The sequence below is a fragment of the Oryzias latipes genome, chromosome 6, assembly GCF_053564925.1.
Source record: "Oryzias latipes strain Hd-rR chromosome 6, Olatipes_Hd-rR_3.1".
Lineage (NCBI taxonomy): Eukaryota > Metazoa > Chordata > Actinopteri > Beloniformes > Adrianichthyidae > Oryzias > Oryzias latipes.
Genome location: NC_136242.1, coordinates 20,705,303 through 20,727,980, shown reverse-complemented (window position 1 = coordinate 20,727,980; position 22,678 = coordinate 20,705,303). Strand labels below are relative to the sequence as shown.

The 22,678-nt window shown below is 37.2% G+C and overlaps 2 protein-coding genes across 8 annotated transcripts; one reads left to right on the top strand and one right to left on the bottom strand.

Moving 5' to 3' along the window:
• Window positions 1-588: 588 nt before the first annotated feature.
• malt3 (MALT paracaspase 3) lies at window positions 589-7,599 on the bottom strand. Its single transcript, XM_078948749.1, has 15 exons — window positions 7,454-7,599; window positions 7,135-7,185; window positions 6,912-7,036; window positions 6,595-6,733; window positions 6,338-6,513; window positions 6,133-6,229; window positions 5,691-5,726; window positions 5,387-5,590; window positions 4,231-4,408; window positions 4,063-4,137; window positions 3,839-3,966; window positions 2,822-2,971; window positions 2,222-2,376; window positions 1,488-1,604; window positions 589-1,396 (listed from the first exon to the last, which is right to left on the bottom strand). The coding sequence occupies exons 2-15, from the start codon at window positions 7,169-7,171 to the stop codon at window positions 1,064-1,066; spliced, it is 1,950 nt and encodes a 649-aa protein (XP_078804875.1). The 5' UTR covers window positions 7,172-7,185; window positions 7,454-7,599; the 3' UTR covers window positions 589-1,063.
• Window positions 7,600-9,048: 1,449 nt separating this feature from the next.
• alpk3a (alpha-kinase 3a) lies at window positions 9,049-22,677 on the top strand. Of its 7 annotated transcripts, none has more exons than XM_078948739.1 (16): window positions 9,055-9,114; window positions 9,419-9,697; window positions 10,010-10,042; window positions 10,408-10,529; window positions 10,919-11,036; window positions 12,255-13,306; window positions 13,385-13,701; window positions 15,907-18,331; window positions 19,206-19,353; window positions 19,829-19,956; window positions 20,035-20,070; window positions 20,152-20,426; window positions 20,501-20,589; window positions 20,672-20,901; window positions 20,986-21,034; window positions 21,125-22,677. In XM_078948739.1, the coding sequence occupies exons 2-16, from the start codon at window positions 9,558-9,560 to the stop codon at window positions 21,456-21,458; spliced, it is 5,496 nt and encodes a 1,831-aa protein (XP_078804865.1). In that variant the 5' UTR covers window positions 9,055-9,114; window positions 9,419-9,557; the 3' UTR covers window positions 21,459-22,677. The 7 variants fall into 7 exon arrangements, with proteins under 7 accessions (XP_078804867.1, XP_078804865.1, XP_011474425.1 ...); XM_011476125.4 differs by having other exon boundaries at window positions 9,063-9,146; XM_078948741.1 differs by lacking the exon at window positions 10,010-10,042 and having other exon boundaries at window positions 9,049-9,146.
• The last annotated feature ends 1 nt before the right edge of the window (window position 22,678 follows it).

Below are 22,678 nucleotides of genomic sequence, written 5' to 3'. Positions count from 1 at the left end.
TTGTTTTTTTAACCCTTGTTGTGCTATCTTAGATGACCCCACCCTTACATTGACGTGTTCTCCCTACCATGACAAAGGTGGATAAAGGTGGAAAGATTTCATGTAATCCATGGACACCAGTGAGGATCACAAATCATTGAAGAAAAAAGGTTCAGAGCACTGTCTAGTGGGTCTAGATGACCCAACTCCCAATGTTAAAGTGCCTAGGATAGCACAAGAGTTACTCTGTCTTCTGGGTAAGAGAAGCATAACTTGATTAAAATTTATATACCGTATATATATCTTCAGAAACCCTGAAACTATTATGGAAGCTCCCCTGGATGTTGAATAATAGTCATAGCTTGATTTATGTGATGCATTCTGTCAGTTTTTTATGCAGTTGTTGTTCACACAACATGTGTGCTGGTTTATCTATTAAGAAATTTTCTTCTTGATTTTCACCTTTATGTGTTGAAAGGTTACACAGCCTTGGATTTTATTGATATAAATTATATTTTAAAAGAAAAGTACTGCTTTTAAAATAAATCTGTGTTAAACTCACATTTTAACTTGTTACTCATGTTTCTGTAATGAGACACAAATCCAGTCTTTCTTGTGGACTTTCTGTATTGCATCTGCGACAGTTCACCAGCAACAACAAAACTACACCCATTATGCGACAAATTAAGTGATCCCATTTGTTAGCTTCATGATTTAGGCAAACCTGCATTTGCCACTTTTATAAACAATCATTCAGGAGGCACCATCTGAACACAAATTACATTCCAAAAGTCAAAGCTTTGCCACAAAAAATGTGAAATATCTTTAAAAAAAAAACTAACAATCAATGTAACAGTACTAGCAATTACAATTTTTTGCATAGATTATTGACAGAAACATTCTCATTTTATAAATTACCGGTAAACAACTAGTTAGAAAAAGTGTGAATAATAAAGTTTAAAATAAGATCTGTATACAGTACTAATGTGTTTAAAGTACTTTGTTGAGAAACAATAAGATAAAATACATGATTAATGATAATAAACATCATATTTAGGAATAGTATTAACAAAACAAGACAGATCTAAGGCGGATAGTAGAAGTTTTGTAGCTCATTTTCATCGTTTTCCTCTGGTTCGTTGCTCCGAGGCGTGGCAGGGTTTGGAGCACACACTGCCTTTCTAGTGAACGGATGACAAGCCAGACTCTGGTTTGTTGGTGCTTTGCTGTTTGAAATGTTCTCCACAGTTCGAGCTGACGTTGCTTTTTGTCTTTTGTCAGACGCCACATGATTGCCCCTGTACAGCTCACAAGATGCAACCAGAGGCTTTCCTATATTGACCCGCTGAGTTTCTGTGTGCCGCAGCTTACTGTCCTGGTTAGTATAGTGAAGATCCACCTTAATGACCAATGACTCCTAAAAGAAGAAGAGGAAAAAAGGGCATTAATAGTTAGCAATTGAAAATTGCACAATGACAAAAAGTTGACACAGATGATGGATTTCATACCTTTAGCTTCTGAAGAGAGCAAAGTCGTAGAGAACAGTCTGGGTTATAAGATTTATTAAAAAGTAGTGAGTCCATCTCCTCTGATCCACCAGGTTTGGAAAATATATCTTCAATTGGCTAAAAAGATAAACGTGGAATTTTGTTAGTGAGACTTAATTATATTTACTTTAATTAAGGAAAACAAATAAGAAACTTTATTTTATTTTTTATTTGTTTTTCGCTGAACACAGCCTATCCTTGCTTGTACACAAATCCACCACTAGATGTCAGTATGGGCCAAAATATTTTCTTTTTAAAAAGTTGTTACACAAGGGAAGTGCAGCACAGAGGTTTTCCTGCTTTGTCAATGGTTGCACAATACAGGAAGCCCATATTTGGGCAGAAGTTCCTGGAGTATATGATACGTGGGTGGTGGTAGTCATCATAGTTTGTGTAAATGGAAAAGTTCTGCATTCTATTTTGTGAAACATATATTTGATTACATAAAACCCTGAATTTTCTTTCTTTTTTTTTTTAAATGGGCGAGATTTAGAAGATCTTCGAGACAAAAGTCATAATTTTAATGCAACCCTCAAAGACAGACGAAGTACAAGTAGAAAAAATTGAGAATAAGTTTACATTGAACACTTTGCTAGGTGCATACAGCCTCTGAAAACCTCTTAAGTGCCACCTGTTTGCAGCCAGTTTGACAATATACCCAAACAGATAAGTTGGTTAAATGAAAGTATACTTACAGGTATGCTGCTTAGTGTGATGGTGCAGTCCTGAACACGACTGTCTGTGGTTTTCACAGTAGCAAAAGCAACCAGGACGTTTGAGAATAGAGCGGAGAAACACAGTTCCACTTCTACACCACAAAGAAACATCAGCTGCTTCTTCCGTGGGAGTTCTGAAAGGAGATATAACATTTTTAGCTTCTTTTTACTTTGAATAAAAACTTAAAAGTTGCATCACTGGGCCTTAGTTTAACTACAGTGTTTAATTACAAAAAAATTGCAACATCAAATGTAAGGCATCATAGTTAGGCTACAGACACCTTTCATCCTGTCTGTAGAGGACAAAGATCTTCAAACCACAAAATCACAGTTACATTTAGAAATGGCTAATTCTGTGTAAACTTCAAGAAGTAGAATAGGTCAAAACGACACTTCCTGCTTAGACAAGCTCCTCATTTCGGTTTGTCAAAAACAGACGTCCTCTTTTTCATGAATGGAAATAAAAATAATATATCTGACCACAGCGTCTGCACATGGTTTGTCCCTGGCTGAGCTGTGGGAGGGGCCTCAGCCTCCAGATTAAAAGCATGTCAGCTTGCGGAATTTCCAGCACCTTACCATTCGCTTGCCTCCAACACACATCTCGTAGGTGTAGCTCTCTGGTGTGACCGGTGGTTCGAACCTGATCTGCAAGAGATCGAGGTTCCTTCAGAGTGTGTTTGATCTCCACTGCCTGTTTTCCCGTGACCAGGGGGTCTTTACCCAGATCTTGAGGGAAGAAAGGAAGAATATTCAAGTAAATCTGATACAAAAAAACTTTAAAGATTTATCATTAAAAAAAATTGCCAAAATAGGCACGATTAAATTTTACCGCGGACAATTCATTTATGAGATATGCCTTTCAAAAAGTTAAGTTTGCCAATGATGGACTGAAACTCAGATGAAGCTTATGCAAAATACTAACATTTGCTTATTTGAAATAGTTTTCATGGACTTCCATACAAAGTGCTTGATACAGCCCATCTTGTATTGCCAGCTAAAATTTGCGAGAACCCCATGAGAGCTTAGGCAGGGGGTGCCCGAACTGCACAGCAGCTGTTTGGCCCTCAGCAGCTCTCAGGTTTCTTGTTGTTCTCTCGCCAACAGCCTGAATATCCAAGAAATGAGGTCACGTTGGTAACGGTCCCTCAGAAATGGATTTCGCCAGATCCCAACAAATCATGTTTTGCAGGGGGAAAAAGAGGAGGATCTCTCAAACTCTCTTTCCAGAAACCGACACGGCAATACTTGCAAGTGACTGATAAACAACATAAAACTGAGATGCCATAATTATGGGACTTGTCTATGCTCCATCCAGCACACCACAGAACAGCTTGTCCCTGTCAGTGACGTTTAACCTACATGTGCAACTGCCATTATGAAATATCCTTCATAAATAGAAAGCTAATGAAAAGCAGACAATATTTACTACATGACGTTACTTTAAACAGGCCTTGTACATAAAATAAATGCAAATCAGTTCATCATTAACTTTGACTCTCTTGGTTGGAAAATCTTTTTTCATATTTGATTAAAAATATAATTTTTTTATAATTTTTCGCTATAAAGAAAATCTGTTTTTACAAATATACTTACCCTCAGACACCTTTTCCAAGACATGCGTGACTTTTTCTGACTGTAAAATGTGTTTGTTCAAGTACTTGGTGAAGATTCCAGTACTCTTTCCACCATCTTGAACCTCAAATGCCTCAGCATCCTCACATCTGGAAAAAGAAAAGTTGTGATGTCAACATACTATACTATAATAAATGTACTAGTCTGACATTAGTTTGGCTTTTGTTTGTTTTGACGACACGTACGTGGCATAACCATACACTGTGTTCCCACTTGGCCCAAGAGGCATAATAGCTGAAGGTATGCAATTCTGGTTGTACCTAAAATTATAAAAGTAGAAAAAAATCCTATTAAATAACAAGCATCAATGCAGAAATATCATGCACCACTGTGTTTTTTATAACATCACTAACCATTTTCTGCAGGTATCCAGAAGCATTACACTCAGCGCAGTCTGCCTTTCCTGCATTTTGTGCATGACTCTCTGCACACAGATGCAGTTTTCAGGCCGATACGGCTGTGGAGCATCAACAGCTACTAGGTAGTTCCTCCCAGCATGTTCATACCCATGACCAGCATAGTAAAAAAGGCCTGTGATGCAACCAAAATAGTCCAGATTAGATTAGATCAGCTTTACCATCACAGTTGAAATTTTAAAAGTCAACAACTGGAATAAATAATATTAAGACTGGCTGTATATAAAGATGATAATTTATTTAAAGCATATACTTTGAAGAGAAAGATGTGAAAATATATAGAAAAATAATGATATATCTAATCTACATGGCAAGGTAAGGTAACAATATTTTATGTAATACCTATATAACAGTAAAAATAGCAGAAAGTATTCCATTGATTTAATTAATATGACTGGTTAGTTAGGTGCTCTGTTTTGGTATTTTTACACGATTTTACAAAAAATCTTACAGACTTTAGAGATTTTTCATCGTCATTGTTTCTTTTAATAATATACACAATGAATCTTTTTGCCACAATAGAATATAGATATATAGTTCGCTTCTTCCTCCTCCTTTTCAGGCAGTAAATCTACTTGACTTTAGTTTAAAATCATTATATTGAATAAATATAATGTGACCCAAAGTGTTTATGGTCTGCATCATTGCAAAAATCTCTATTTATGATTGTGATTATATATAGGTATTTTTTATTTTCTTTTTAATCAATGCATTTCATTAATTCTGTAATGAGTTTGGTGTATTTGTGGGATTTTTGTTGTATTGTTTACAGTCAATAAACAAATCAAACCCAAACCACACTATGAACAACTTCTAATTCTAAATTCAGTAGGAATTCACAAGCTAGAATAAAATATATTTTTGCTCACAAATAAAATAAAAAAAATGTGAAAATTTTAATCTAATTTTGGTTAATTATTCACTCAACCCCTTATGACACCCAGATACACAGTTTTACTATCTACAAGTTGACCACAGCCAATACCAGAACATGACAACGATTTGAATATTTTTGAAATATCTCCAAAAGTAGCTTTAACATTTTCAAAAATGTGTCATATCTATATAACAGTTATGGAAATAAACCTATTACCATAAACTCCTCTGTCAAGGAGCTGCAGGAACTTGTCTATAGCAGACCGCATCTCCCCCATGGTGAGGTCCAGCAAGGAAACCACCCTGAAGTCAAGCTGCTGCAACAGGTTGGCCAACTCCCGCACGTCCATCAGGGGCGCCATCAAGACCGGGTGGTTGGAATAGTTTAGATTGCCAATAAGAAGGGCAACTTTATCAGTAGCTTTAAATAGAAGGAAAAACAAAGTATGAAAACTATATTCATAACTAGATCAATGTAATCATGCAATCTAATCCAATATTGCAAACTGGATAAACCGTACCTGTGAGCACTGCGGGAGGAAGCTGGTCAGGTTGCACTAATGGATATAAAAGAAGAGTAAAAATCAGTTTAACACAATCGTTTCACTTTAGTAATCGACCTGATTGTATTCATTTTGAAAGTACACAAATGTATTATTCCACGCTGTGATTGATTTTTGTGGTGATGCACTGGATGTATCAAAACATAAGTCATAAACAGAAGACAGATGGCAAAGTTAGTTTCAGTTTGCATCACTTTCCTGTTTCAAGTCTAAGATTTAGACCAAGCTCTGTTTGGAGTTAACCAACTTCCTTTTAATTCAGTGAAAATGGGAAAGTACCTCAAGCTCAATGGAAAAAACTTGAGCTTTGAGCAAAGTCAGTGGAATGAAAGGAGTGAGAATAAAGCTGGGTTTCTTTTTGTTATAAAATATTATTTTATAAAATTTACTCTCAACCTACCAATGTTAACATCAACTGCATCGGTCCATCTTTCCTCCAGCACATTAGATACAGAGCACAGGTATGATCCTGCGTGTTCAGAGGTTGCATGGGAAATCTGTAAGATCAATAAACCAGGTTATCTTCTTGGACACTCCTTTTACTGTCAATACCAATCTAAATGTAATATTAGCCATGGCTGTAATGTGTTTGCATCATTTCCCACCTGTAGCGTGTCACTTGTCTTGTCCAGCAAAGGCTGTCCATTTTGGTACCATTGGTAGTGAGGGGCGGGGATGCCAAAGGCAGCACAGAGGAGAGTGAGTTTTGAGCCTCGCTGAATGGTTTGAGGTTTAGGGTTAATAGCAATGTGCGGATTTCCCTGCCAGTCAACAGGTAATCCTGAAAAGAAACAAAAGTTTTTAACAAACTTTCCATTTTCAAAGAGACAATGTTCACTCGTACCCTGCAAAAACAATTTACCTGATTTACTAATGTCCAGCACCTTCACCTTTACCCATTCACTGAACACATAGTTGAGGAAGTGGTCACTCACTCTGCACACAAAAAGCTGGGTTTTTGTAGCTGTAATTGTCAGGTTTGATTCAGTGCCACCAGGTACCTTGAGAAATTCAACAACAAAAAAAGTTTTTTTTATTTTTTACCTTGTTTAAGACAGAAAATTAAGAGCAGAGAAATATATAATTTAAAAATGATGCTGCAAGCGGCAAAGAATAAACCAATTCTTGTTTTTCCAACTAAATTATTCCAATTATTCCAATATTTTTAACCCAACTTACTGCGTTTTCGTCCTCAGAGAACCACTGGTAATTGAGGATGCCTGTGCCCTCAGCGCGGACTCGCAGGGTCACCTTATGGTTCACAGGTACGCACACGGAAACGGGATGGCGCACAATCACGATTTCTTTAACAAAACAAGGCAAAACTTCAGCTGTCATACATTAGAGTTAGTCAGAAAGACTGTTAAAGGCGGTGCGATTTATGTTTAGGAAAATAACAAACCTCTTGTCATGATTTGACTATAGCGGGATCCCGTCATCTGTGCATTTTTCTCTGGCTGTAAAAAAAAAGATTAATTAGACCGCCTCCATTTACTAAAATAAACATAATAACGCATCTCACGAAAATAAAAGTATATTCTCCACTTGAAAACACTTGAAGATCGACGTTCAGTCCTAAACGTAACTTCTTATTTCCAGAGAAATGCGCGTTTATAGCGAAATGTCATGCTGTTGTCAACAGCCCGATTTTTTAATCCAATCAAGTCTCTTTTCTCATTTATAATCTGTATTTTAAAAAAAAAGAATGCTTTAGTGTATACTTGCCGTCAGCTTCGCACTTATGGAGCATTTGTCTGATCTCGTTCGCGGCTCATGTTTTCTTGCTCTGGCTCTTTTAACTTCATATATATAGAGAGAAAAAAGCTCCTTTCCCGGAAAAGCACAGCAAACCAAAAGGGCACACACACACACACATTACCGTAAATACTGTAATACGACAGCAGTTCAGACAAGACGTTGACTCTAACACTTTGAAACTAGGCCTTTATTATAGATATAGAGCAAAAATAGTGTTTATTGGGAAAAATAACAAATATAAGAGGATGCCCTGTGGTTTGTTAAACAGAAAACTTGTATAATGAAAACACGCATGCGTATTTTTTACCAATGTTACGGTAAAAAGGAATTTGCCTCTTTGGCAAGGCAACTTAACCTCAAATTGGGGTCAGTCGTTGCACATTTATTTAAAAAAAATCCAATTTTTTTAGTTTTTGTCAAATAACAGTCGACTACGCCTACAAAAATAATTTTTTGGTCTAGAGATTCACTGTTGTGAGCACGTTACAAGCTTTTTGTGTAACAAAAAACATAGAAACCAGGGAGAGACACTTTTGAAAAGGTGCAAAATAGAACAACTACCAAACTCTAGCTTGGAATCTAAATTGCAGCAAATGAACTGTAAAAATAACAATAGTAGAATATTGTTGTGCTTTGCTTCATTCTTGAATTTTGTACTATAAAAAAGAGATGTGATAATCAAAAACAAGGGATTTATCACTTATCATTGTTTTGCATATAACCCTATATATCCTCATGTATTTTCGATTTTGTTTAATTTACAACAATTTTTTAGTATTAAAAATAAGCAATAGCTTTTTAGCAAACTTCATTCACTAAACCAGCATTTTAATGAGGTTTTAAATATGTCTTGGAAATATGTCTTACTTAATATGTCATAATTCTATTACTTGAAAGTATTTTAGCAAAGAAATATTAAAACCCTATATTAAGGGCATCATGTGAAACTGAGGCTTAGTAACCACAGAGTTTTAGGGCCAATTTACAAACTATTTTTTTAAATTACGACTTTAAAGTTGTAAATTTACGAGAAAAAACACATAACTGTTAAATTACGAGACTAAAGTCGTAAATTTTAGACTTTAAATCTCGTAAATGTCATAAATTTATGACTTTAAATCTCGTAATTACTTTTTTTCTTTTTGGAGGGCCCCAAAACTCTGTCGTAATTAGTTGCAGGAAATTGAGGGAAAATCTGGTGTTGTTTGTATTTGTTGAGAATTTTTACACTAATAAAAGTAAAGCAAATATAAAATTATTTATATCTTTATAATCACCACAAAAAAACAATGTTTAACGCCTTTTTTGTTTACAGTATATGAAGCATGGTTTGGAAGTCTGCAATTTATCGTCAACAGGGAATAACAAAGCCATAAAATAATTTCATACAATAGCCGATGACATTAAAAGTCACGGGGAATGCAATCTGTTTAAATATTGACTTTAAAGCTCAAAGTATGAAGTAAAATCTAAAATTTAGTTTTGGAAAATCTGATGGGCCCTTGCACCTATTTGTGGGTCTGCTATAAATAGAGCTTCTGGCAACACATGCATGTCTATGATAGGCGGTTACAGATTTTCCTCACAGACTTTAGCTCCAAAGCACACTGACAACATCTTCTTGGTAAGTTGAACAAGATGAGGAGCAATTTTAAGGTAACTAGAAAACAATCTAAGTGTGTCGATATACATGAATAAATCTCAGAGCTAAGATTTTATTTTGATCTCTAAAACCTTTACAACAACCTGATAGGAAAAACTATTTATAACTTGCTAGTGCCAGAGTTTGCTTGGTTTGAAAGGACAAGTGTTTAGCCTTAATCAGTGACTGTGATAACTGTTCTTTGTTTGTTTTGTTTTATTTTTACTAACTTCTGGCAGAAATGTACTTATTTGTAGTGTTTTTTTTTTTTTTATTTCATCTCCAGATTTCTTTTGGTGGAAGGTCCCATTAAATGATCCCTAACTACTGGATTTTACAAGGGGGCAGTTTTCATTTTCTCAAACTTCAGATGATACCTGTAGCTAGAATTTTCTTTATATTTTTGTGGATTGCTTGAGTGGAGAATGACTTCAAGGAGGACAATGACTCGTTCTTTCTCTGGGAATGGGAGAACCAGCAGCTTCAGTGAAGAGGAGGGCAGCTCCTCCAGTAGTCGTTCAGAGAGCCGCAACACTTATCTGTCAAATGTTCGACCTGAAAACAGGTAAGGAACTTGTTTTATACAATTTTACTTGTAGAAAAATATGAAAAAGGTTTGATACAGTTATATATAAATAGAAACCTGCTTATTAACAAAAGTAATCTAAAAACGGATTAAATAAAGAAAAATCAAAACCAAACATTAAATGTAAGGTATGACTAAAGATGCTCAATGCAAACTTAATGCTCAATGAAAAATGCTCAATCTGTTAAAGAGGAGGGCAGTTAAATTGATGACATAAATATCAATAGGCTTCCCCTGAAGCAGATCCCAATTAAATAATGACATTCCTTCATTTGCCTCCTATCTTAATAGCTATTCAAGGTATTCTCACTACAAGCCAAAGAGGTAATCCTAATTTCAAAACACTCTCCCCAACTAACATTTTATCTGTATAAATTGGTTTATCCCAACAATTAAACCACTATGAATTATAACTGTAATGTCTACTGTCTAGTTTGTTCCCCAATGATTGTTTTCGGTTTTATGTGCTGGATTGGCAGCTCTGTTTTGTTTGAAATCTCACAAGTATCCATGTTGTTGTCACAGTGTTGTCACTACCAAGGATTTTCATTAACATTTTATTCTGAATTATAACCTCAATGCACTGAGCCAAGGTGAAGACATCACTGAAATATGTAAAAAATTGAGTCCATCTAATATTCCACTATTATGAAACTAACGGACTTTAATGGATCTGCATTTCTTTCCAGGAGCACTCTGTGCAGTGTTATGGCTCAGCTGACTGAAGACATCCAGCCAACTTTTGAGACTACACTAAAACCAAAGGCAGTTTCAGAAAACTGTAACGTGAAATTCTCATGTGTGGTTTCAGGTAGGTACCGATCACTTTTTAAAGTTTGCATTATTAGTCTAAAAAGTCAGATTTAAGTAGATACCTTTTACAAAGTTGAGATAAAAAGTAAGTCTTTCCTCTCTAAATTAACTACTTTGCTTATTTTGAATTGCTCAATATGTCCCCAAACCAAAGAATATTCAAGTCTGTTCCTTAAGATTATATGGGCTGGGCTTTCCAGGAGCAGCAGTGACACATTACAAATATGATGCAATAACAACACCCACACAGCTCCAATTCCATTTTTTTTATAAGACACAATACGGCACATGCAAATTATATCATAGACACATAAAATTACTTAAGACAATAACAATATATACATATACATATGTTCTCAAGAGAAATTCTTTTATTTTTGTCTTCAGGGTACCCCACTCCTGAACTGAAATGGTATAAGGATGATGTAGAAATGGACAGGTATTGTGGACTCCCCAAGTATGAAATCCGCCGTAATGGAAAAACCCATACTCTTCATATTTACAAGTAAGGAAGAGCAACTCTTGCAGGCTTTTTTTTATCCAGAAAACAGAAATGTCTTTTCTTTGTTTTGGTATTGCATGTTGTTGTGGTCGTTCCAATTGTTTCTTCACAACAAGGAAGTTCCCAGTTTGAATCCTTGCTGGGATCTTTCTATGGAGAGTTTGCATGCTTTCACAGTGCATATTTGGATTTTCTCTGGCTACTACAGCTTCCTTCTGAAGAAAGAAAGGAAGAAAAGAGGATGTTGTGTTTGCAGACCTACTCCGATGTAAAGTGGGGTTTTGGTTTTTTTAACATATAAATAAATATACATAAAGAAAATAAAGCTCAAAATTGCATTTTCAATACTTCTTTACTCAAATTTTTGCGATCAGAAGCAGATGGAAAATTGCTGTTTGAAAAAGATGTAATTTGGGCGTGGCATATTTAATGGGTGAGCCAAAAGCTCCTCCTGCTTCGCTCCATTCTGATGCATCTACTTGCAGACGACTAGATCCATGCACCTCTTTATTTTCCTCGTCCGAACTGGCATCTCGCTAAAAACTGTACGACTGGATAGCTCCAATATTGCTCACCATTCTTGTTGCATCAGTAATGTTAGGTTTGGGGTGTGAGGGGCTGTAAGCTAGTGGGAGACTTGTAAACAGAGAGTCCACAGCAATGGGGCAGGGGGGTTCCAACAGTCCTGCCCACAACTCACAGGCAATTCTTTTAATGAACTACTGCCACTCTGCAGAAACTATGTTCTTGACATAGTTAACAACACCGTTTTTTTTTATTATCATTATTTTGGCTTAAAACAGCACAATCACAATTCAAACACCACTGGGAAGGCTTTTGAAATAGCATAAAAGATTAACAGAGGGAATCTTTAAGATTCAAATTTGATTGTACAAGTGATTGTAAAAGGGCTTTCACACTGGGTTATTCAGTGCACATCAGTTTGTCTCCTCAAATATTCTAGTTGTTTAGTAAGGGTGAAAGCTCCTAAGAACCAGACTTGAAGCTAGTTTCAATAGGACCCTGAGTTTGAATGGTTACTTCTCTCCTTTAGGCTAGGATGAACTAGTGTTCTTCCTGGTACCCACTGAAATAGGCTCAAGTTTCTTTAACCCTGCAGGATCGAGCATGTGTAGAAAATTTACAAAAGGAATCTTTGTACTGTTACAACACTCTTCAATAAATCCTAATTGTAAAATCATTTTTATTTTTTGTTTTCAGTTGCACATTGGATGATGCAGCAATCTATCAGGTCTCTGCCTCTAACAGTAAAGGAATTGTTTCTTGCTCTGGAGTTTTGGAGGTTGGTACCATGAACGAATACAAGATCCACCAGCGGTTCTTTGCTAAACTAAAGCAGAAGGCAGAAAGGAAGAAAAAAGACTTAGAAGACCAGACTAAAAAGGTAAGCAAAGAAAACATACAGAAGAAAGAGCTACAAAGAAGCCCAGAACATCCACAGAGGAAACGTTCCATCCCACTAGCAGACAAACTGTCGGTGGAGCTGCCAGGAGAGGCTGCCATACCAAATGGAATTGGCTCAGATCTCAAAGACACGGACACTTCACCTATAAATGTAGAATGTCGGCCTGAGGAAACTTTGGCCAGAAAGAGAATTAGGATTTCTAATGTTGTAAACGTGGAGCCACAAGAGAGCAGTAACAGTGGGTCTGACAGAACCCACATAATGGGGAATGGAGGCGAAAACTGCTATGATGGAGGAATCGGTTTAGCACAGTTTTTAGCAGAGACTCTTCAGTCTCAAACTGCTGAGGAAAGACCGATCTTACCTGAAGAAGAGCTCCCTAAAGACATGGATACATCTACTTGCAGAGAAAATAAAGAAAAAGATCAAGAGGAGATGAGAAACAAGTCAAACAATCAGGAGAAAGCATTACAGGAAGAGCACAAAAAAGACAAAAGAACAGAAGAGGAATTAGTTGTGGACAGAGAAAAACAGCAGGAAATGATGCATGCAACAGCTCACGGTAAATGGAGTTCAGATGTCAATAATCAGAACAAGGGTCATAAGGATCATGATCCCCACCATATCCAGGCATCCATTTCTTCGATGTTCCACTCGGTTAAAGATTTCTTCTTTGGCAAAGGTAAAAAGGACTCTCGGGATAACATTGAAAATGAAGATAAAGAATTGAACAAATCAAACACTAAAGTTCAGCCTTGTCAGCTGGACATGCCTCCATCATTTCATCTCCAGCCAGAGCATACCCAACTCACACAGGAAAGTGTGTCCATGGAGGTGGAAAAAACAGGTATTCTTTCAGAAACGTTGGCTCAACAACAGTCGATCTTCCCTGAAATCAAAAGCCACAATATCATTTTGCACACAGAGCATAATCCAGAAGTGTGCAAACCACTCACCGAAGAGCCTGCACCCCCTGTGATGGATAAATCTAATGACATTTCATTTCCTTTGAGCATGGAGCAACAGTCAGCACCAATCGAACGACTTGAATTTAAGGATGACTTTCTACACAAAGAAATGCAAACCAAGCATAAACTATCACCTAATATCATCCAGGAACGCACCTCTAAGAGAAATGTAGAGGCTAATGATGCTGCCGAAGCTATGAAGGTGTCTGTAGAGCAAGAAAACAGCAAACCACTTGAAGATAAGTCACTGCTTGGACTTCCAATTCACACAGAGGTGAGTATTGTGGTTTTTCACTGGTTTGGCTTTCACTTTAGAAATATGATCCTCTAACTTTGTGCAAAGACTGTAAAAATTATGTAAGAAGCATATATGACTCATGGTAATCAGTATCATTCATGTAACCATGTGAGGCAGCCAAAGAGACAGGATCTCTGTAATGACTTCTCTTGCAGTGGTTAAAAAACAAACAAACAAAAAAAATGTAGTGGGAAAAAGAGAACTACAGGGAATGCTTTTGGGTGGGGGGGTTGTGCATGTCTAAACTGTGAGGATGCTGAATATCTCAGACATTGACCCACTGGGGCAGGGACACCAGTGAATAAGACTTCATGATGAAACCTGATTATCAAAAGTGGCTCTTATTACAAAGAAGCCTTCACATGACAGACGACTGGGGGAAGAATCCAGAGGCAGGTTTCAGCCTGAAGGAAGGCCTTGTCAGAGATTCCTCAGTCCTCACACCCCCACACTCCCCCTCCGTCCTCCAGAATCCGAAAATAAACCTGTGCCTCATCTTAAGCGAGGGGGTCTGAACAGCAATACGTCTGTCCTCTCATCATCCCCATTTGAGATTCTTTCATGTCCGGCAATGTTGTTGCTTTATTTGAGGTTAGGGTGACTAAGTTTATCAGTTGAATTTATGTATTATTACTGGATTAGATTTTACTGGATCAGTTATATTTTTATAATTACACCTAAATCCAGTTTGTTAACTGAGCAGGAATTTAAAAAAGTTTAAGACAAGGTGAACCACTGACATCATTAAAGGAGTTTTATTTTCAGATACCATATATAATAAAAATAGTGTTTTCAATTCATTTACAAAAGACATTCCATATTGAATGATTGAGCTGGACAAGTCTAAATTTCTTTGCAATATGTTTTAGAAGTCATTAAAAGCATTTTTTAAATATTTTTTTCTCTGTGAGAAACAATTAAAAGTATTTGTATTCAAATAATGTTTTTAATTAAAATGCTGCAAAATGATAAGTATTTCTTCACATTTTAAAGGTTTTCTTTCTTGTGGTGAATAATAAAGAGGGAAAAAGGAAACTGATGTAAACATGTCTCATTACACACCTGCTTAGCGTATGTAATGTGGAACTAGAGCACACACTTAACAGGGGAAGTAAATTGTAATATGAACAATGTTTTCCCTGATAAGAGAAGGCACTGTCCTTCATTTAGAGATGTTAACGTGATAAGAACTTCATTTTTAGACTGAATGTGACATCAGTTTCTTTCTATCGAGAACAGCAACTTCTTGTTTTTATCGTAGTTGTGGCTCTCAAAGCATGTAGTCACGAGGAAGCACACAGTTGCGTTACATGTCTGCATAAAACCTGTCGATGTGAGCAGCAAAAACAGATGTCGCAAGAGAGAAACACATGTACAGGCATAGCCCAGATTAACCTCACAGCTCTCTTCAACTATTTGAATTTCTTTTTAAAGAAAGTGAATATTTGTCTTATATTTTTACCTTGAAAAAGAAAAAATAGGCATATCTATCACTTATTCACTGCTCAACAAATATTTTATTTGCCACTCCCTAGGCAAACAGACAGGGAATTCCCCTGTCTGAGTTCTTAGAGGTCCAGCAAACAAACACTTTGTAATGCTGCCTTTTGGGTTTTTGTTGCTTTTCTTGCATTTCTTGCTTTAACAAATGAAAGCGTAAAGTTGCTAACAGCAGAAGTCTTTTGTTTTCCATACACACATGGAATTAACCCTAGAAAGAAAGCTTGTGTAAATACTTGAGTATTTTCTTGGACTGGGTATGTGAGTGCCAACACTCAGTTTCAGCGAGGTTGCACATGACAGGAGGTTAAGAAGTTCCCAAAATAAGCTGACGGGTCAAAAAGCAGAAGGACATATTAACTCACTGAGGTCATACTTTTAAACTGACGATTTTCTTGCTAACTAATTTCAGTTATGAAGTCATCTAAGACTAATTAGCAACTTAACGGTTTAATCTTTTAGTGGTAAAACATCAACAGAAGCATCCTTAGTCCAAGTATGACACCATCAAAGGTCACTGCTAAAAAACATTTTATAATGTTGCTCTAAATACTCTTTGAATAAATACAGCCTGTTTTATGCAAGTTAAGTGAAAAATAAAGGTTGTTTGATCTTAGTGAAAGCAAGCTGAAAGTTCAGAAACCTAACATATGTATTGTGTTTGTTTACTTTTTTTGTCAGGCTAACGGCATGATCTCTGAGGTAGTTTCTGCTGACAAAGAGGAGTCTAATACAAATGTAGTTTCGGAAGAGCCTAACCTCAAGGCTGGAACAGATATTTCTTCCCCAAAGGAAGATTTGTCAGATTTGCCACATTTCCAAGTTCCATTAAAAGAAGACTGCCCCCTAAAGCCAACTTTACCTAATTTAGAGAATTGGCAGCCTCCTTCTGAGAGTTTTGTCTCAGCGACAGACGGCCACATTCTAGAAATTGGTGACAATGGAGTCAACACAATGGGTGATAAAAGGCAGTCTAACACAGAGAAGAGCCAGTCCCCCAACAACCTATTTGGAGAAGAGAAAGATGAAGTGAAATCCACAGAGCCTCCTTTCTCAGATATTAACAGATCGGATTTGACTAAAATAACAGTTTCTTCTTTAGAAGACAAAATGGAGCTGTGTGAATCTGGAACACCAGATCAGGTGCAGTCTACTTTTTCTGCCACACGGGCAAAGGATACAATAGCAGATCATTTCAAAAACGAGAATGAACAAGTTTCAGTTGTTCAAAAAAGTGATGGAGGAAGTTCACTCACTGGAGCCCCTTTAAAGAACATTGATCTACAAAAGCTGCACGGCCACACATCTGCCATTGGGGAACTCACAAAGGTCAATGATGATGGAACAATACAGAGCTCAAATTCAACCTTTACTCAAAGCCAGGAGGTATTTGACAGAAAGTTAAAAGAGCAACTAGAGTTTGTGCTGGATAAAAACTTAGAGAAGTATATGTGTAACGGTCTGAAAACACAAGACCGAACCCAAGAGAAGGTTGGTATTGCCCAAAATGAACGTTTACATCCTGAGCTAAAGACTGAAAAGAACATATCAGTTAATGTAGAGGTGTTGGATGAATCCAAGAGCATTTCTCTGTTCCAAAATAATGGAGGCGATGATAACCTTATCCAAGAACACACCAACATGAGAGGCTTGAGTGGGGGTCTTGGTTACGCTTCAGAAAATGTTCCAAAAATCCAGATTTCTGACACAGATGATATCTCAGATAAAAAACTTTTTACAGAAGATTTTAGTCCTGATAACTATGTTGGATTCCCCAAAACTAAAATAATTGACCCTGAGATTAAAGAAACTACCTTGCCTCTAACTATTTTGGCTCTAAGCAAACTAGAATCAAGTCATTTGCAAAAGCATGACACAACTCATGAATCAGATATAAGCACTCAACACGACAGTGAGCCTGATTGTCCTGTCCCATTCTCTACACCAAGCATTCACGACCTCTCACCTACTCAAAAAGTTAAGGAAGTTGCTCAATCCTTATTTGAGCAGCAAGAACTACATGTGCAGAGCAGTGAGAAGCCTCATCAGTTGGACAACACATCAATCCCTGTTATAAATGTCATGGACACAGAAGACAAAGAAAATGGTGCACTCAGCACTGATTCAAAGGTGCAACAGGTTTGTGAAGTTTCAAGGGTGCCTCTTATTGTGGTCCCTCCAATTTCTGTCACTTGTCATGAAAGTGATTCTGAACCCAGTCAGAGCAAGTGTAGAGAAAAAGAAACCTCTGCTGACACGCAAAGAGGAACAAAGAGTGTTGATAACACCATGAAGTCTGAAAGAATTCAGACATGTGGCAGTAATGATATTTCTGAAAAGAGTAGAAGCGATAAGACTCCAATAATGCTTTCTGAAACTTTGATACCAATAGTTGGTGTCAATGTTCAGTCACTTAATGAACCACCAGATAAAAACTCTGGCCCTGACCTCTCTAAACCAAAACCCTTGAAGGAAATCAAGACAGAGATTCCTCAGTCGGTTGAAGATTACCTGAAAAGCAAACCTTCCATAGAAAGACTCAGCTCCAAACCGCCAACATACCCATCATTAAGTCCCGCCAGCCTTCGGAAATTTATGACAAAAACTGTTTTGGATTCCGAAAATGACCCTTCATCATCTGTTCCTGTGATATCTGTGAGTGACCATCAGAGTGACAAGACCGAAGAAGATCTCAGTGGGGGTTCAACACCAACGTCCTCCCTCTCTTGTGAAAGCAGTCCCCGGCTGAAACGGAGGGACAGTCTGACCCTCATAAGGTCCGCCACGCCTGAAGAGCTGGCCTCTGGAGCTCGACGCAAAATCTTCATATCCAAGACAAAAGAGGAGATGGAGGGATCTATGTTTGGCATGCAAGATAACAAGAAGGAGAGCCCATACATGTCACCTAGTCAGGCCCGCAGAGCAGCATTACTGCAGCCTTCAATAGGACAAAAGACCCCACCAGTAGAGAGACGCTCCCCGCTGCTGAGCCGCAGAAAAGCCACTTTAGATGTCCCAAAAGTTATGGAGGAGCCGTCAGCAGGAGAGCCAGTGGGCAGCAAGACAGAAGACAAACTAGCAGAAAAGAAAATAGACCCTTTGAAAGGTAATGATCCTGTCAATCCAAGTTTGTTTGTGTTGCAGATGTCATATTTGAAGATTATATTTCACAGTTTATAACATTTTACTATAGGGGTGTAACAATGACTTGACGTAATCAATTACTCGATTTATATTCCTAAAATCCAACCAGATTAATCTGTCTGAGACAAGATGGTAATCAAATCGAACTATACCATAAAAAAATTGTTTCAAACGGAAATAAATTGATTACATCGATATTGGAAAATACCATTTGCACTGAGGTACAGTAGGTAGGATTATTCTACTATCACAGCAAACAAAAAACATGTTATGGCAGCAAAAAATGATCAAATCATCATTAAAGTCCAATGTGTGGAAAGACTTTGAATTTACAAGGACACACAACCATTTTTATGTGGAAAAACAGCAACGGGCTGAACTTTATAAAAGCTAAAATGTGAATGGATTTAACCTTAATTCTTGTTCACTTGTTTGTTTGTTGTCATATTTAATTTACACTTCATAATCTTGCAAGAAATACCAAGAATCTGGAAAACTTCAGCTGCACTGTACAGTAGCCAGGTATTTATCTTTGAGTCACACCGGTGGAGTTTTGGCTAAGAATGTCCTGAAATGTTTTTAGGTCAGTGAATCAGATCAACACAAATTATTCAAAATGAACCTATGTCGACTCTGAATTATATAAGCAACCACAAATTATGATACGAATCAAATTGTCATTAAAATGTTATTCACCCCTATTTTATTATGTAACCAGAACTTTTTGTATATACTTTAGCACACCAAGATCAAGACATTGTACCATTTGTGCAGTGTACTGTAATAGTACCTTTGGTGTAATAATTCCCCTCCCCACTTCACATTTTTGCCTCTAGCTCCTCAGGTTATACGTAAAATCCGGGCAGAGCCCTTCCCAGATGCCTCAGGACACCTCAAGCTGTGGTGCCAGTTCTTTAATGTGCTCACTGACTCCACTATTAAGTGGTACAAAGATGATGATGAAATACTAGAAATTAAGAGAAGGTATTTTCCCCTACTGAACAATAACACTTATGTAAGCATGTTTGGTACAACTATTGCATGACATATCTTGGAGAAAGACACTTTCCACTTTTTTTACTGTAATAATTCCAAGAACTATCATGACTAGTAAAGCTGGATGTTCTGCCAAAACAAAACAGCACGGCACAGAGGATTTATTTTGGTTTTAAAGTCTATCCCATGGCATTCTGTCATTCTCATATCTTCACTGTAGATATGTCCAACTCATGTGACTTTGAAGCCATCTGCTATGACACAGAGAGGTGAAATCTCTGGCTAGACACCTAAACTGTAACATGACACAACATTTTCCCCTCTCTGGGGTTCATTAAAAGTCTAAATAGGCACCAAGTGCCCCGGGAGAGCAGCACCTCCTGTGTCACAGCGACATCTTGTGGGTTGAAGTTTACATCTGACAAGACTGAAGTTGTTTGTTTTCCACTTTTTGTCATTTAAGTGGAGGAGATGAAAGCCAGGTAGCACTGGCTATTGTCCTCGCATCCAACCAAGACTGTGGTGTTTATGGCTGTACTATCAGTAATGACTACGGGAGTGACACCACTGACTTCCTGCTCAGCAGCGATGGTAGAAAACAACAAAAAAAAGCAAAATGCATATTTTATACCAACAATTATCCTAATTGTTTAAGTTCTGCTTTTCCAGTTCTATCTGAAATACTACTAAAAGACGACTTGGAAGGTATTTAGCTTGGTGTGCAACATCTTTCAGTTGTCGCATGAGTTATATTTCATGGTAATTCTATGATATGTGTCCTTTCAGTTGGAGAGGAGATAGAGATGACCCCTTTGCTGTTCACCAGAGGCCTGGCAGACTGTGGAAGCTGGGGCGAAAAGTACTTTGGTCGTATTTTTACAGAGGCACTTCAAGTTGGAGAGGGCTGTACGCACAAAACCAGCAGGGTGAAGGTCATTTACGGCCTGGATCCTGTCTTTGAGTCTGGGAGCACTTGCATCATTAAAATTCAAAACCCAATCGCCTACGGGAACAGACAGGAGACCAACCTCATTGAGAGAAATCTAGATATTACCAAGCAGGTGAGTATAATAAAAAATAAATCTGACTCATAACAGAGAAACCCTTTGCTTGACTGAAATCTCCGTTTTGACAGGAATGCAAAGTGCAAAACTTGATCCGAGAATATTGTAAAATCTTTGCAGCCGAAGCAAGAGTTATTGAAAACTTTGGCTGCTCCTTAGAGTAAGCACCACATTTTATAACTTTTCAAATGTAAGAAAGACACTTTATTGCTTTAGTCCTAACACTATTTTGTACTTTTTAGAGTGATTCCAAGGTATCTGATGTACAGACCAGCAAACTCTGTGCCATATGCCACTGTGGAGGCTGATCTTTCTGCTGATCTTTCTGCCACATTCACCAAGTACTGCACAATGGGTCCCAAAGATCAGCTGATTTCACAAAACACCTCCGAAATTGAGCAGAAATGCTGCACCTTCCAGCACTGGATCCATCAGTGGACTCATGGAAATTTGCTGGTGACTCAACTAGAGGGTAAATCACTTATAATTTGTTATTAAAGAGATCTTCTAAGACTCAAAGAACATTTTAGTTTTAACTGCTTTGGTTTCTCCACAGGCGTTGAAACAAAACTAACAAATGTTAAAGTTGTGACCAAGTCGAAAGGGTTAGTATCAGTATCTCCACAGTGATGATGGTTTTGTTTGCATTTCTGTCAAAACAGCAAAGAACGTGACATTTTTCTCTTCCACTTCAGATACCAAGGACTAACAGAATGTGGCTCCCCTCAAGTATTTGATCAGTTCCTGACACACCATCAGTGCACTTACTACTGTGGACTTCTTGGCCTGCGCCCTCTAAGGTCTTTAGATACTCTGCAGCAGCCCGCCAAAATAAAGGGCTCCAAAAGTCCACTGCTTAACCGCAAGTTGAGCACTGGGAGCCCACAGCTTCAACGAAAAGGCCAAAGCCCTCAGATGTCTAGAAAGGGGAATTCCAGTCCAAAGGTTGCAAAAAAAGTTCAGGCAACAGACGACAGTAAGACTGGAGGGGAGATAAGCCTGCAGAGAGTCAATCTGTCACTGAAATGAGGTAGAAAAGTAAAAACTCTCTTGGATTGTAGCATTTTTGATTTAGTATAACCAGTCTCTTTCCAGTTATCAAGAGCACCAAATATCTGATAAGAAGGGAAATAACAGGGGTCACTCTTATTGATGTTTCTTGTTATAAGAAATCTGAATGAAGACATCCACTTCTGTCAGTATGTTGGAGACAACAGGATATTTTTTATGGTATTGTTTTGAAATATGTCTCAGAGTTGTTGTATCAAGACATTTAAAGAGTGAAAACGCAATGGCATAAAACTGTTACAACTAAACGTCTAAAAGTCTTATCTGCTGGGTGAATGAAAGAACATTATTGAAGAAAATACATTAGATAGAGATGTGATTACATATTTAAAAATTAAAAAATATAACTGACCACAACCATAGATTAGGTGTATGTGTTATTAGTAGGTAGGATTATTAGTAACAAACACATTCTTATTTGTAATGTGACGTATACAGAGGCAGAGGGTTACTTTGGGAGAAATCCTCTGCAGATCTTTATGCTACACATGCTAGAATTATTAATGATGAAGAATAAAAGCCTAATTTTTAGTTATTGGTTGAGTAAAAGCAGATATTTTGGCATTATTTTCAGTAAATTTCCAGTATTTTCTGTGTGGTTAATAAAAATGTTCATAGATCCCAACCTTTACTGTACTTTACAAAAATCCTGATTAAAAGAGCTGACAAATAAAAAGCAAAATAAATAAATAAAGCTTTGATAGCATTTCTTGCATTTCAAATTCTAAAATGCAGAAGTAGTTTACTGGAAATGAGGATTAGCATTAAAAAAGACACATTTCCTGCTTGTCATAACTTTCCACAGATTGTTAAATTCTAACAGAGATCGCGACCTTCTTCAAAGTATCAAAGTCTGAGCATGAAATTCACAGGAATTTCTGAAGTGGACTCATAGTTAATGATTTATAAAAATTCAAATATAAAGTCTACAGTAAAGTTAAGTTGTCTTTGAAAGACTTCCTAAATGGCATGAAGTCTTCACAAAGAAACTTTGAAGGGAATCCTTTCTAAAGGTGAAATATCATACAGTGATGATGCAATGATGTGAAATTGTTTTAAAGGCAAATAAAATCAAAGGGTTAAATGTCAGTGTGATGAAAAATTCAAAAGAAAAGTGTGTGAATGACTGAATGAAAGTAATGTATTCTACGTTTTTTTTTTAATAAATGTGTCAAATAAAT